The 15,973-nt window shown below is 41.9% G+C and overlaps 1 protein-coding gene across 8 annotated transcripts in view; it reads left to right on the top strand.

Annotated features, from left to right (window-relative positions):
- LOC114464702 (unconventional myosin-IXa-like) overlaps positions 1-15,973 on the top strand; it is a 175,644-nt gene that overhangs the window by 108,415 nt on the left and 51,256 nt on the right. For all 8 annotated transcript variants that reach the window (XM_028449176.1, XM_028449175.1, XM_028449179.1 and 5 more), the window contains 2 exons: positions 10,729-10,845; positions 13,838-13,972. In XM_028449176.1, coding sequence (XP_028304977.1) covers positions 10,729-10,845; positions 13,838-13,972 — 252 coding nt within the window. The remainder of the gene's footprint in view (positions 1-10,728; positions 10,846-13,837; positions 13,973-15,973) is intronic.

Genomic DNA, 15,973 nt, shown 5'->3' with positions numbered 1-15,973 from the left:
TTTGCTTGGTTGCAGGTTCTGCCATCTAATAATAATAATTATAATAATAACAATTAATTTTGTTTAAAAGCGCTTTTCATGAAACTCAAAGACACTTTACAAGTTAAAACAACAATAGCAAAACAGTGATTTAAAAAAAAAAGAAATATAAATCAGAAAAAAGAAAGAACATCAGTCGTCCGGGGTGCGCTGGCGTCGGGGGGGTGTCTCGTGCCGGTGCGTGGGTCGTCGGGGGTCCCCTCCGTGGGGGGGGGGGGCTCTTCTGGCGCCGTTGGTGTGGGATGGCGGTACCGGGCTGGGGGTGCTTCGGTACTCGGGCTTGCCGGTCCGTGGCTGGCGGGGTGGCCCTGCTTGGCGGTGGATGGTGTCCTCTTTCGTCGGGGGGGCCGGGGCCGCCTTCCGGTGGAGGGTGTTGTGTCGTGGCGCCGGGTGGGCCTGTGCTGGCCCTGGTGCGGGCACGGGCCTCCCCCCTGCTCGGCCGCTCTCCTTGGCGGCGGGGGGGCGTCGCTCTGGGCCGGCGTGCGGCGGGGGTCGCTCCCTGGGGCACCGGGGGACGGGGTTGGTGCCTGGCTGCGCCCGGGGGTGGGGGGTGCCGCTGTGCTCCGCGGGGCCGTCGCAGTCTGGGGGGTGCCGTGGGGGGGGTCTCCGGCTTTGCTGCTCCGGGGCCCACAGTGCCGCTTGCCCGTCTGCACCATCTACCATCTCGCGTGGCCCGCCACGCGGACGGGCCCGGCTCGCACCGGACAGTCCTCCTACATGTACACTTCACCTCACTCCCAGCTGGTCTGGCCCATTCACAATATGCACCACACACCCATACCCAACCCTTGGGGGGCTGGATGGTGGGACTGGGGGTGGAGGGGGCCGCCACCTGTGTCACTGTGTAGTGGCGTGGGGGCGGCACTCCCACCTCTAGTTACCCTACTAATCCCTCCAATTTTAATCACACCTCAACATGCCACCCCCCGGAGGGTGTACCCTCACTTACACCCTCCGGCCTATTACACCACATACACGTATATCCACAGAGGTAGGATGGGGAGCACCGCTCCCCTCCATCCCCCTTCTTTTAATTACACCCCATACATTCACTGAACACACACACTCACACAGGGGATAGGGAAGTGCCTCTCCATTGGGGAATGGAGAGGCACCATAACAGGGTGGTGGGTTGGCTCACATATTTGGGCCTCTCCGGTGGGGGCCTGGCCCCTCTGTTGGTGGCTGGGCCACTACATAGAGTGAAAATACATCAGGATGGTGTGGTCGGGCGTGGCGGTGGGTCTCGGGGGGGCTTTGCTGGGGTCTCTCCTTGCGGGGTCTTTCCGGGCGGTGTCGGCCTGGTGGAGCGCGGGGACGCTTCCTCCCCTTGGGTGAGGCTTGGTGCTTGTTTCGTCGGCTGGTGGCCTTGGGGGCGGGCCCCGCGGTGTGCGGGCCTGGGGCGGCCTGCCTCGCCGGTTTGGGGGGTGGGTGTGCTGGGGGTGTGCTGGTGTCCTCACCGGGGTTGGGGCGGGGTTGCTAGGTGCCTCGGAGCGATGCTGTTTACTGGGGGGCGGCGCTAGCTGTTCCGGTGGTGGAGGTTGCTGTCGGCCGCCTGGTGGGTCTGTCCTGCCATCTGCGGACTGGTGGGTGGGTCCGGGGCATCTTTGGCTCGGGGCTGCGGTTCCGCACTTGATGTGTGCCTTTGGGGTGCCTCCGTCCCCGCGGTGGGGATCGCCGGTTGCTCGCGGGCCGGTGGGTGGCGCTGCTCCGTGGCTGGCGCTGCCCGGGGGGCGGCGGGCCCTGGGCTGCTGGCCTTGGGCTGTCCGGGGCTGTGCGGTCCTGCTGGGCTGTGGCCGGGTCCTGGGCGGGGGTGGGGGGTGCGTCCCGGGGGGCTTGGCCCGGGGACTTGCCCTTGGGGGGCCCTGGTCCCGGGGGGTGCTCCTGGGGCCCGGGGTGATTGGCTGGCTGGCCGGGCCGGTCCTGGCGGGGGTCTTTCGGGGCGGGTGCCGCGTGCCGCGCCCTTGCATACCTAATGGTACGGCCCCTGCTTGGGCAGTGCCCCATGAGGCAGGGTGCTGGGGATGCACAAGGCGGTCTGGCTTGGCCCTTGGAGGGGGCCCTGGCTTTTAAAAAAAAAAAATAAATAAATAAAAAAACTAAAGCCCGTGGCGCGGGCGACATCAACAATAGGTGATTTGGGGCGCCATGGGGGGCTAGGTTGGGGTGCCTGGGGGCCGACGGGGAGACTCCCGGCGGCCCCCTGGTGCCTTATGCGGCTTGGGGTGTGGTCGTCCTCCCTGGGCGGGCTGCTCCTGGTGCTGCGTTCATTCCGGGTCCCTCTGGCCTGGGGTCGGGTCCCTGCTGGCTCTGGGCCCGGCGGCGGGTGCCCGCCGGCTGCCCGTTCGGCGTGGCTCTGGTCGTCTGCTGGGCGTGGGCTTCGGCTCCTCCGCTGGGGTCTCGGGCGGGGAGCTCTCTGGGCCCTCCCCTCAGGGGGTTGGGCGCGGGGGTGTGGGGGGGTGAGGGGGGATGGGGTGGGGGGTCTGGGGGTTGGGGGTTGGATTGGTGGCGTGGTGCGCTGGGTCCTTGGCTCCTTGGGGCTTTCTCGGGTGTGTATGGGGGGGGCGATGGTTGCCTCTCGGTTTGGGATCTTGGGGGCGTTCGGGGGGCTGCTTGGCCGTGTGGTGGTCGCCGGGGGCCCCCGGGTTGCCCGCTCTTGCTGCTGGCCTGGCTGCTTCCGGGGCCCGGGGGCGGCTCGTGGGTTTTGCAGTGGCGGTTCTTGGAAATACATTTGTCATGGATGCACTGGCCTTGGGCTGTGGGATAACACTCATACTGGGCTCAACCACAGACAGGTTGTTCCCAAATACCTGTTTTATGGAAAAAAAAAAAAAAAAAAAAAAAAAAAAAAAAAAAAAAAAAAAAAAAGAAAGAACATCAGTAAAGAAAAGGCAGGAAACGGGTATGAGCGTGTTTTTGTTTTTAGCTGTCAGAAAGTGCTCGACTAGGTTTGTAGCCTGTTGTTTATTTTGGCTGATACGTCTAAAAGCAGACGACTCGTTTACACTTTTATTGACATTTTAACTTGGATTCTACAGATAAACATACTCACCACATTTTAAAAGTGTTTCAGTTACTGTGGAGTCAGTGTTATTTCAACAAATTAAGTCATATTTCAATGTGAAATCCTAAATCCTTAACTCAGCCCTATTTTATTCACAACTGCTTGTGAGACCATGAAATAATTTAAAGCTAATCGTGCTATTTGTTCCACGGTGGGCTCTTTACATTTTGTACATATCAAGGTGTTTACGCAGCTCCAGATCTTCTCCAAATTTTCACGAAATCTTCCATGGCGTGAGGTCTATCTTTGGTTAAAATGTTGTCAAAGTCTGATAAAGCTGCAGTATGTAGAATCCTCTCTCCAGCCAGAGAGCTCACAGAGTCAGCTGCTGCTCAGGGCAGAGTAAACCACCACTCTGCTTCTAGACTGTAAAATTAATTCACCTTGGATAAGCTTCTCTTAGGTTTACACGCGATGTATCCCGTCTGTTCTCACTCTCTATCTGACACCAGTGTGTGCCGTGGACCCTGCACAGTCACGAAAAATCCTCGAGGACGCAAAGCAGTCCGTTCCTCTTGACTATGTCTGTGCCTTTAAACTGTTGCTTCTCCACATTGGTCTTCCTTTTTCCGCTTGATTTGCCGTGTAACTGCGTAATGTTGCCATGGAAACTTCTGCCGCAACGTCCATCATTTCACTTGGTTTGTGTACATGCCTGAGTTCCGTCGAGCAGCCAATAGAAACGCCCAAAACAGCCCACGGAGCACACGTGTTTGTAGAAAGATCTCTGATTGGCTGACATCCAGCGTCACGCTCCTGGATTTATAAATGGCATTTTCCAGAGTCATTGTACAAAGTACAACAACATTGCAAATGCCCCCACACAACATTCAAGTACACTTAAAGATTCAAACCAGAACAGACACAGTTATGGTATGGTAAAAGTCTGTCACAATAAAAGGTTCATCAGTATAAAAGTTCATCAGTATAAAAGTGCATTGTATAAAATGTACAGTACACACACAAGTTCAGAGATTCACTTTCCACTCAAAGAACCTTGGATTACAATATGCTCAAATATTATTATAGATTTTTGACCAAATGATTCCAAAAAAATAAAACAACTTACATACTGCAGCTTTAAGTACCTTTGGCATAATCCTGCTAACAGACAAACGCAGGTGAAAAGATAACTTTCTTGGTGGTGGTAAATATAATATTTATAGCTGTAATGCACTGATTTAAACCTAGCGAGAGCAGATCTACATACCAGCATGTGTGTGTGTGTATGTTGGATGTGTGTAACCACACACACGTTTATACCCGTGCCTGTCATAACAAAGCCACACCAACAATCTTAAAACCTGACTCCTCAACATCCTCTTCCCTGTTTGATAAAGTCACACAGGGAAGAGGGAGTGTGTGTTTGTGATTTTTGCACATAGGTGTGTGTGTGTGAAGCACATTTACTCACACTGTACGGCAGACATGGGCAACATGTGGTCCTCAGTCTAATTTTGTGCACCCACAAAATAAATCCTCAAAAATTGTAATACAAGAAGTTTGAAGGAATGTAAAGCCCAACATAATACACAAAATAACTCCCAAAAACACACAAATCGACAGCAAAATGCACAAAAACACACACAAAAAATCTTAAAATACACAAAATGACAACAGAGACAGACACAACAACCACTTAAACAAACAAAATGACTACAAAAATGCACAAAAAACAACAACACATTGCAGAATAGCTCCAAAGACACACAAACTGTCAACAAAATTGCACAAAATGACAGGAAAATACAGAAAACAACAAAAAAAATACAGAAGGTAACCCCAAAAAGGCACACATCAACATAAATGCAGAAAATGAACAAAAAAAATAACAATAAAATAAACAATAAAACCACAGATAAATAAGGGAAAAGAAGACCCCTGTATTAATGTTCAGATCAATCATTATTCTAAATTCTGACATAATGTGGCCCTCAGATAAGTTTCAATCATATTTTTGTGGCCCCCGCTATGATAGTGTTGACCATCCCTACTGTATACAGTGTGAATACATTAAGGTCCTGTACCACAAACCTTGATTTCCTCTTATCGCACTTCAACTTCTGAGATTTAATGAGTGTGTCCTGTCCTACAAAGCTGGCTAATGTCTTACAGAGCTAAATCACCATGGTAACTTAGGCTGAACGACTAACCTGTTCGGGACCAGGTTTTGTTCTGGATAAGATCTGAGCGAGTACTAAAGCTCCGCCTCCTGACCAATCAGTTCTCTTAGAAAACAACCTGTCCAATAACAGGAGGATCATTGAAAACACGTCTCTGTGTGAGAGAGAATATTTACACATCGATGCAGTCCTTTCATTTACTGATGACATCATTTAGGAAATATATAGATTTATATCTGATAAAGTAAAATAAGTCAGCTGATAAAGTGTGTGTGTGTGTATCGGACGCTTTCAGACCGATAAGTTAATTAATTAATCAATGTATTCTGTCTGATGGAGAATGTTTGGTTTGGTGAAGTTAACGTAGATAAATCCAGGATATAATTATCTAGCTTCATAGTACAGGCTCCTGTTTTTTGTAAAGCTTCTTGCAAACACTGAACACATAAGGATGCACTTATGGTCAATACAGAGACAAGTAAGTAAACTTTAATTACAAGCATATGCAGATTGTGTGTTTTGTTTAGTAGAAAGGCAGCATTTCTTCTCCTGCAGTGATAAAACTGGTGGGTCACGTGCAGTATGAACTCATGTCAGTGTTTCACACCTCCTGTGGTTTTCAAGAAGAGGCATGACATGAACATGGAAATGAAGCGTACAACAGCCCTGCCCTCCCAGAGCCCCTCTAATCACAAACACCAGCTAAGACCTGCTTTAACCACCATGACTGAGGGTTTACAGAAGCCCACGATAAAGCCCTGCTAATTATTCTGGCAGATCTCTGCATGGGTGGCCCTCCAGTAAAACGTTCTTTTACTACTGCTATCGTGCCTTTTTTGCTGCCTACTGGTCTCTGTGTTTAAATAATTAAATGACATACTCAGTGAGCGTGTCAAATGTTCTCATTGAATCTGCCAATTGGAGTATTTGGCTGCGTTTCTTCCTGAACTTTTAGATTATTCACAACAATGTTACATAAGTGAATGTGGGACGACTCACGCACAGTGGCTAAAATTATCCCAATAGTCAATAATTCAGGAGAGAAGAGACAGCTTTTTAAAAATGAAGTTCTGCTTTCTCACAACGTTCAGGTGGACTGAGGTGGCTCTGTCTGCAGTAGAGGGTTACGCAGCAAAGCTCTGCAAAATTACTACTTTATACTCACAAGACGTTCATTTTAATTATTTATTTTAACTGCTAATAACGGAATTCCACAGTATGGATGGGGATCAGTATATATGTCATTAAGCATGGACACTTAATAGGGCTTTGCAATATGGACCAAAACTCATATCTTGATATTTTTTTCTGAAAATGGTGATATACTGTATATGATATTAATCTTGATATTTTCAACTCAATTAAGTCTCACCAGAAAGACAATTCTGGGTTAAATTTGCTGATGAAAAATGCCACTTTTTATTAACAAACAGCTGCACTTTAGTCTTTTTCTCTTCTAAGGGACAGCACATGTGAGTGAGTTCTGTAGTGTGGCTTGTTTAACGAAAGCAGCGACTCTTAAAACGAGTATTTTAATACAAAATAGCTATAAAATTGTATAACTCAGAAATATGTTAAAATGATAAAGAAGAACGTTGTTTGACTGCACTCTATGAATAATGTTAAATACTTGTATGATTTGATTTGTGTTGTGTGATTGTATAAATAATAAACAATTAATAAAAAAAAAACAATTATTCATATGTCGATATAGACAATATTGTCATTTTCTATATCGCCAAAGTAGAAAACTCAATATATTTTGAATCACGATATATTGCCCAGCGCTAATACTTAATGCTTGTCGGATTAGCACTCTAATTCAAAGGGAACAATTATACCAAAAGTTTTTTCTTGTTTTTGAATTCTATCCATGAGCCAATCATGTAAAAGCTGTATTATTATTACCTCTGTTTCTTTGTGTTTTCCATTCATCTATGAACAATTCTATCTTTGATTTTCTTACTTATTATTTACAGTTATAGGTGTCTGGTGCCATGAATAACTATTGCAAGGTATCTGGAATCAAACCATGTGACCCAGTTGAAGCAGATCATTTGCTTTGTTGTTCCACTTTCCATTCATTCCCAACACCTCCAGTTGCCAAAAAACTAGCTTTGGAGTCCAAGTCAGTAGGCTACTGCTTACGTTAGCTTAGCTCCACGTTAATCACGTCTAAAGAGAGAGTGCTAAACTGCTGTTTGGCTTCCTGAGGTCGTAATAATGGCGTCAACTAACAGTGGTGTTTTTATGGAATGGAGAATTATCCATAAAAAGTTTGTCCAAACAGTTCTGGAGGCTTTTTAAGACTTTGGCTCCTAACTAAAACTTCACACCAAGCACTAGTGGAGCCGCTGTGAGAAGGCTTGGAAGGAAAAGTGTTAGCCTAGCGTACAAAGCAACTGATGGTATAATAATGTATCTATACCTACCAGCCAATAGTGCTCTTATTGATGCTTTTCAAGGCTTGTATTACAGCAGCACAGGCACTGTATACTTGTAAAAACCTCAAGCTAATGATTCTTTTATTTTCATTTGGAATTTATGGTCAGTTTTGTGCTAGCGTGTTAAGTAAAGCTTTGTCTGACGACTATGTAGCGAGCACCCAGCTAGCTTAGCTTCAAAGCCAAAACCTTAAAGACTTGGTCCTGAAACGAGCTAAAGAAATTTTATTTGACAACACATTTTGTGTCATTGTAAGAAACGCAATCGCTCGATTAAAAAACTGCTTTTAAACTTAACTAACACTAAACAAGAGCATTAGTCTAAAGTCCTTTTAAAATATCTGGTAATATTAGTTAGAGCTAGCATATGGTGACCAAACTTCCTGATTTACCCGGGACAGCCCCAGTTTTTAGAGTTGTGTCCCGGTGGATTTCCCCCAAACCATTGATTTGTCCTGGTTTTTTCACAGATCAGTCCTGTTTTTCCCATTTTTTAAAAAAATTGACGTCTGTTGCTGCTGACAGCCTGAAAGCAGCAGCGCATTTTGCTTAAAAACGTGATCTCTGTGGACAGTGAGCTGTCAATCACAGCCGTTGCCATAGTAACGCCTTCAATATAAACCAATTAAAAAGCTCAAAAGTCTTCCATGCATTTACAACTCGATGCTGATTGGTCGATGGCATTGACAATATATTACTAATTTGCTTCCTCTCATGCTTTTTCCTTCACCATGCCAAAAAGAAAAATATATTTTTTTTTAATTCAAAACAATTTTACTTTTTTTTTGTTTTGTAATTTGTGACCTTTTTCATTACAAATAAAAGCGTATGCAAATAGTTTATTTGGTTAAATTACTGTCCCGGTTTTGGATTTTAAAAATATGGTCACCCTACGTTAGTCTAAACTCCTTTTAAAATAAAATAAAAACCTAATCTGGCAACATTGGGTAGAACTAGCTCCTAGTTAGCTTAGCCTTGTGTTATTTTACTTGTTTCAGATAACTGTGTGTCATGCTTTTTATTATTCTGTTTTTACTGTAAAGTGTCCTTGTGTGGCCTGAAAGGCGCTTTTTAATAAAATGAATTATTCCTATCGTGCTACAATGTACTGTAAATCTAAAGCTGTTTCTAGCTTTGTGGGGGCCCAATGTAATTTGCAGTTAGGGGGCCCCCCAGTTAGACAAAACTACATCAAGAGAGTTCTTACTTAGTGCACAATTTTTGAGTCTGATTTTGATTTAATTATGCATCAAAAAAACAGTAACTACAGTTTATAGTAGTTGTTTATTTGATTTTCATAACCCTATGTTTATTTTGAAGCATATTAGCGATAAATAGAATTACATTTCATTTTTCACAGATGAGGGTAATGATTCCGCTTAGTTCCATAGTGTGTCTATAGCCAGAAACGGCTGTGTGTAGATCATAGGGTTGCTCCAGTCATGATAATCAACCCTCTGTACTCTCCCAATATAAACAATGTACTGGTTAATATACTGTACACTTTTACTAACTGCAGTGAGATTGTTGGTCATAATAAAAACAATAGATTGTGCTGACTTAATGAAATTAAAATAGTGTTTAAATGTGCATTTTAATTGTAAAGAGGTCTAGAAAAAGGATGTAGACGTTAAATCAGACGCAAACCCTTTTATTCCATCCAGTTTTTTAGCCTAAATCCAATGATTAGAAGAACCTACATCTTCTGCTGTTTTTACAAATAACAAATAGCTTGGATGGCCTGATAAGAGGTTGTACGTAATTCTTTGACATTTAGAAATAAAGGAACTACTGTTAATCACTTAAAATGCTTTTAAATATTATTCTCTTTAATGCTCAGCAGTGATTGATAATTGTTTAAACTCTATGTCTCTGTTAGAACTGCCTGAATTACCTGCATGACAAAGAAGCTTTAAAAACTAAGTAAAGACGTAAATCTCTCATCCAGGCAGCCTCTCCAGCCAGTGCAGTTGCCTTTTATTACATCCACCAGATGTTTGGTGTCATAATAAAACATATCAGGTCAGCTGGTTAGGGAGTGTGTTTTCATTAAAACATACTGTAGTTAAAATATTAACTCCTATAGCATAAACTGGACGTGTGCTACTCTGTGGAAAAATGGGTCAGGATTAGTGATGTAACGATTAATCGTAAGGCAGTTAAAAATCGATTCATAGGTATCACGGTTGATATCGATTTTCTGAAAATTGAATCGCAGTACTTTTTTTATCCACAAGTGTAGGCGGCGGGCGGAGTCTGCTAATACTTTCTTTCTGGCCGCCTTCTACTCTTAAATATGTTAATAAATGATTCATTACCCCTTTAGCACCGAAAGAATATCTGTAATATTACTTGAATATTTGTAAAAGTCACGTTTTTCTATTAGCTCTGTCTGCTAGCATAGCTTCTCTTCTTCACTGCAAGATATCTGCATGCCAACCGACCACTGTGTTACCAGCGCCCTCTGCTGGTCCAAACAAATATGGTGTAAATCAGTGTAATCACGGTTTTTTTTTTTTAAGTCCATTTGGTAAGGCACAAAATACATTTTCAGTTGTACTTTTAAAAGAAAAAGAACTATTATGCAGTTTTGCATTGTTTATTATAGAACCAGAATTTAAATTAATAAGCTTCATTTTCATTTCTATTATTCCTTTATTTATTTCATTCAAGATTTATTTTTAGTTAAATTGCATTGTTTTGAATAGTTTATCAAGGAATTCTTTTGACAATGAAAAATAAAAGGAAAATAGTACAATATTTTCTAGTTTTTTTCCCCAAAAAAAAATTGTCTACAGTCCCATTTTGTAAAATAAATCATAAATCAGAGAATCGTATCGTGAACCCAGTATCGTGAATCGTACCGTATCGGGAGTTGAGTGAATCGTTGCATCCCTAGTCAGGATTAAAAAGGAGTTACTTCTGTCAGGAATCATTGATGACATTTACAGTTCTGGCTCCTGCTCCAAATGATGAAATCCATATGTTTTTAAATGAATGAAACCAACCTATTTCTGTGTGCGTGTGCGTGTGCGTGTGCGTGTGCGTGTGTGTGTAGGCGGGTACAGTGAGGGACTCCATGGCCAAGTCTCTGTACAGCGCACTGTTTGACTGGATCGTGTTCAGGACCAACCATGCCCTGTTGAACAACAGAGACCTAGAGGACAACTCTAAGGTAGGAAATGACCACATTCACACTTACACATTCATACTTACACATTGTTTATTTATATAACTAATGCAGTGCCTGTAGGAAATACAGTATGTCTGGCTATAGAAAAGTGGATTTTCATGGATGGTTTACATGGAAGCTTTAATTCCTCTTTAATGCAGAATAAAAGTTAAATCCTCTTTAAACTGACCTTGCAAACACTTAATTCCTGATGCAAATTTAATTCTGAATTACACACACACACACACACACAATTTTCTCACCTTAGTTACAAACGTTGCTCGCTGAGGACACCTGCTGGTCAAAATTTACGGGATGTTTTTTTTTCAGGATATTAGACTCACTTTAGTTGTTTTTAAAAGCCCTTTGTGCAGTCACTCCTGTAGATTCTACGCAGCTTTCTACTTATCCTGAGTTACCATGACTACCTGTCAACATTGAGCTGTTCTGCAAAGCTGCATTTAATAAATTTTTATGAAATCATTGAGGAACGGTATCATTGTAATCCAAACAAATCCAATGTTGCACACCCTTGAACCAAGCAGCAGCCATGTTGAAAGTCTCAGGTCAGGAGCCCGATTCACAGAGATGTTTGAGGAACACACGCACACACACACACACACTCTCACACACAGACTCAGGCAGAGGTTCCTTGTTTTATAGTATCGATAGTTAGATAAACAAACACAGTATCCAACTGATAGTCTGATGATAATTACGACTTTACCTATCATTTAATAAACAGATTCCATTGAACTAAACTTTAATTTAGCCTATTTTACACAAAAAAATTGAATGTAACTGACAAACGTCTCACAACAAATCCACGTTATATCAAGCATGTTAAATAGTAATTACACCTTTTATGTTGTCATATTAGTGTTTGTGAAAAGTAATGTCTATATACAGTATTTTCCTATCCCTTGACCAAATTGTTCATTATTGCTGTTTTAGTCTAAGTAACAGTTAACATTTACACAGGTGTTGATAAAACAAGGATATTTCTGTCAATAAGTTTAGCTGCTTGTTGTTACTCCATTAATGCATACTGTATATTAAGATTTAAATTAAAGATTTTATTTACTTGTGTTCTGATCATAACAATGTGATTGTCTGATTTCAGGGCCACAATATCAACATGCAAAGCAGCATTTACAATAATGACCAATCTGATCATTTTAGGTGGCGCACTTTGTCATTTTGTGCACTAATCCTGGCTACGTTGTATTTGTAACACAATATAACAAACGTGATCAAAAACTAGTTCTGGAAAGAGAAAAAAAGTCTCTGGGGTCGCCAGATATCAAAATAGGGTCACGACCCTAAAAAGGTTGGGAACCTACTGACATGATGTATCACACTGTGCCATTTGTGAACAACCCCGCCCCTCAGCATGGCCCTGTATTTCTATAAAACTGTGCACTGTTGTCTGTATGTGTGTGTGCGTGTGTAAATATGTGTGATAGTGTGTGTATATGTTTTGGCAGCTGCTCTGTCATTTCCCTTAGGGGCATCTGAAGAATTAGAAAATTGGATTGCATGTGTGTATGCATGCATTTGTGTATGTGTGTGTGTATGCGTGTGTGCGTGTGTAACATTTGGGCAGATGGCATCAAGTGTCCCCAGGCTCAGTTTACTGCTTGTGGTTGTGTGTACGTGTGCATGTGTGTGTGTGTGTGCGCACATGCTTGTCCATATGTGTACATGTACATCACTATTGGACGAGATACGACATGTTTATTTTCTGTTTTTTAGATTATAGTAAATTCTGGGCTAAAAGGATCTTTTAAGCATCATAATAATTGGCATTTGACTGTGAGATAATCTGCTTTTATTTGGCAAAATCTGTGATGTCACACGTGTGTTGATTGTAGTGCGTCATTAAGGCTACACCGAGGGGCGGATTCACTAAAGGTTAGGGGTATTAAAACGTCTGTAAACATCACTCCACGCACTAATAAGCCGTACAAACCCTAGAGAATCAGGAGTGCGCGGCTGCTGCGCGAAACAATGCGCTCTCAAACTATTTAGCGTGTTTCCCTCTAATGAATATGTATAGTAGGCGGAGCTCACAAGGCGAGCAAAAAAATGGGAGGATGACATGCAAATAAATGAATGCAGGGGAAGCAATACAATTAATCAAAGCTAGATTTCATTGCTGACTCATTGTTTTTCCGTAGGAATTTAGCACGGCCCACAACCAGGTGGTAACTGTCAAAGCTTTTTGCGTGATATTTGTGAGGAGACGACCGAGGGATGAATTAATTCACAATTTTAAGAACGTGTTAAAACCTTTCCTGTTTCGTCTCCACACCGTGGCTGGGAGGTGAGGCACAGCAGAGATCCGCACTCTCCATGGCCGGAGGCTGCTTCTCCTCCGGGCATCATTCCCGTACGCTTGTTAAAGATGGTACCACGTAAAAAAGAACAGGCAGTTTTCTTGTTGTGTATTTTTTCGCTTCTGCGCACTCAGCTCTCCTTCACGCTCCATGTTCAACACGACACGTACAAAACGCAGTCTCCACCAGTTCTGCACGTGCACTAATCATTGCTGCATTCTTAGTGAATTCCTCACAGCAGGTGAAGAAACTGAGTCACCAAAGTGTTTAGGAACGCAACTGGTTTACCACCTTTTATTTTAGATCTTAGTGAATTAAAGTTAATGTTCCTATTTACAGATGAAGGCTTTTGTGTGTTTTATTCAACACAGAGAGAAGACAACAAGCCCTCTGAGAGAAATAAACATTTCAGTATTTAATTAAGTCTAAAAACAGTTTTTACTGCCCATTTCATGATTAAAGTCATTATTTGAGTCCACGCCTCCCATCAGACGGTGAATATTATTGATTTATGAAATGATCAATCTTGATAGAGGGACACGGTAGTTGTTGAGAAAGCAAAAAAAAAAAGATTGTCTTTCATCATAACAGTTTTTTAAAGGCTATAATGTATTTAATGTGTAAACCTGTGATGTTTGTGTTTTTTTCCTTTACAGATTCTCTCCATAGGAGTTTTGGATATTTTCGGCTTTGAGGATTACGAGAACAACAGCTTTGAGCAGTTTTGCATCAACTTTGCCAACGAACGACTCCAGCATTACTTTAACCAACACATCTTCAAACTGGAACAGGTAGGGAATGTTTATTTACTTTCCTTTATTGTGATTATTTTGTTTAAATACATTGAATGATGGATTTATGAATATAATGTCAGGTAAAAATCAGTTCAATTCATGGATTTTTGATCTCAGATTCAAGCGAGTAGGGTTTTAGGGTTCTTTCAAACTAAAGAACAATTTTAGCATCTAAACGTATATCTCTACGTTTGTGTGTTACCATCTTTGGTGTAAAGCAGGATTTGCACCAGCAGCTCACTGGGATTGAAGGGGTGATTGATGAATTATGGTCTCTTATTTCATTTGTAACCTCTTTGCAGCAGTCTGGTGTGCTCTGTGAAAACATGCCGCTGTCATAGTTAGACAGACAGCGAGTGCTGAGGAGGGAGAAAAAACAAAACACACAGAGATAACAGGAGAGGGTTCTTTTGTGCACACATGCCTCCCTCACCTCTGCTCCAGGATGTTCAGCCAAACTAAACCCAGAACGCTGCACTGTGTTACGCCTGCAGAGAAAAGAGCTTAGTCACTGTTGAAGGAGCAACGAATCAGCACCGACCTCAATGACCACCAAAGTCCACCAAAAAAAAGACCTTTTTAGACGTCAGGCCGTTAACTCTTTTGGTGTTTGTGATTCAAGATATATCGAGTTTTCTCAATATTGACAATATCAAGATATATCTTTATTTTTTCTGACTAGTTTTTTAGGCAGGGCTACCGGACTCAAAACACCCCCACTTTGTTCTTGTTGTTGTTGTTGTTGTGTACTCTAGTTAAAATCACTATTCCTTTGTTATTCATGAACAAATGAGGCTGACATTTAGTAGGTATATAATACATAATCTATGGATGTGTACGCATCGACGCTCAGAACCCAATTTTCAATTTTCAAATGACTATTTCTCTGTTACTTCTTGTTAGATGTGAATGCAGTTTGGTATGAATACTCTATGAATGAATATGATGAGACGCTCTGAGCTCGTTTTAAAAATGAGGCTCGTGAGCCCAACCCCCATTTCCAGTAATTTCCACATTTATGGAAACATAGTTGTGTGATATATTGTTTCAAAGGTAATTCAATTAGGGGCCCACCCCCCTTTTGTCGGCAATTTCCATTAAAGTCGTTTTCTCATTTATTTGTGAGTGAAATAGTTGGTGGTACCGAATCATTGACACATACCAATATATGAATGGGAAAAAGGTGGAAATTAAAATATTTTTCCCTGATGAAAGAAGAAAGTCTAATCTTTCTTTTGGTGGTTTCTATGTTTACATAGTCATAGCACACAATATTCTGTGGGTCTTGAAAGATCAGTGAAAATCATCTAAAATTCCTGACATTATGGGGTTGGCTGCTCTGAAAATGGCTGGCAGCCAATGAGTTAACTTTGTAAAAGCACTTTGAGCTGCATTTTATTGTAAAAAAAGTGCTTTTTATAAAGAAAGATTGATTTGATTTGATGTTTACGACAGACTTGCAGAAGAGTTAAAACTACTGTTGTTGTTCCCATCTTTTCATTTGTTTACATTTTTTTAAGGCTAATTTTTTCTTTTTATTCTGCATGACCTCATATTCAAAACTAACATTCCGGGTCAGGGATTTAAAAGAATCAAACAGACATGTAACAAATTAGAAAATATATTTGTGTGCTGCTTTGACGTTATAGTATTTTTTGATTTATTCGTAAGGTTTTAAGAGGAAACAAATATTAGCACAAGTACTAAAATTATTAACAATTACAAATCTTGCATTTAGTATATTTTGCCTTATTAAAGTAATCAAAAAAAATCACAGAATATAATCTAATATTTCAGAAAATTGAAAAAAATACAAACATGCCGACATTGAAATATATTTATATTTATTTTTTGTAAAATAAATGCAAATCTTTTTTTTTTTAATGTTGAGTGGTACTTACGTGAATGCCCTCATTGTTTAGGCAGGTAAATGTTAGTTAAAAACTAACACAATCAGCCTTTTTTACACTATAATAAATAAAGTTTTAATTGGCATTG

Source organism: Gouania willdenowi, chromosome 6, assembly GCF_900634775.1.
Source record: "Gouania willdenowi chromosome 6, fGouWil2.1, whole genome shotgun sequence".
NCBI lineage: Eukaryota > Metazoa > Chordata > Actinopteri > Blenniiformes > Gobiesocidae > Gouania > Gouania willdenowi.
This window is presented reverse-complemented; position numbering and strand designations above follow the sequence as displayed.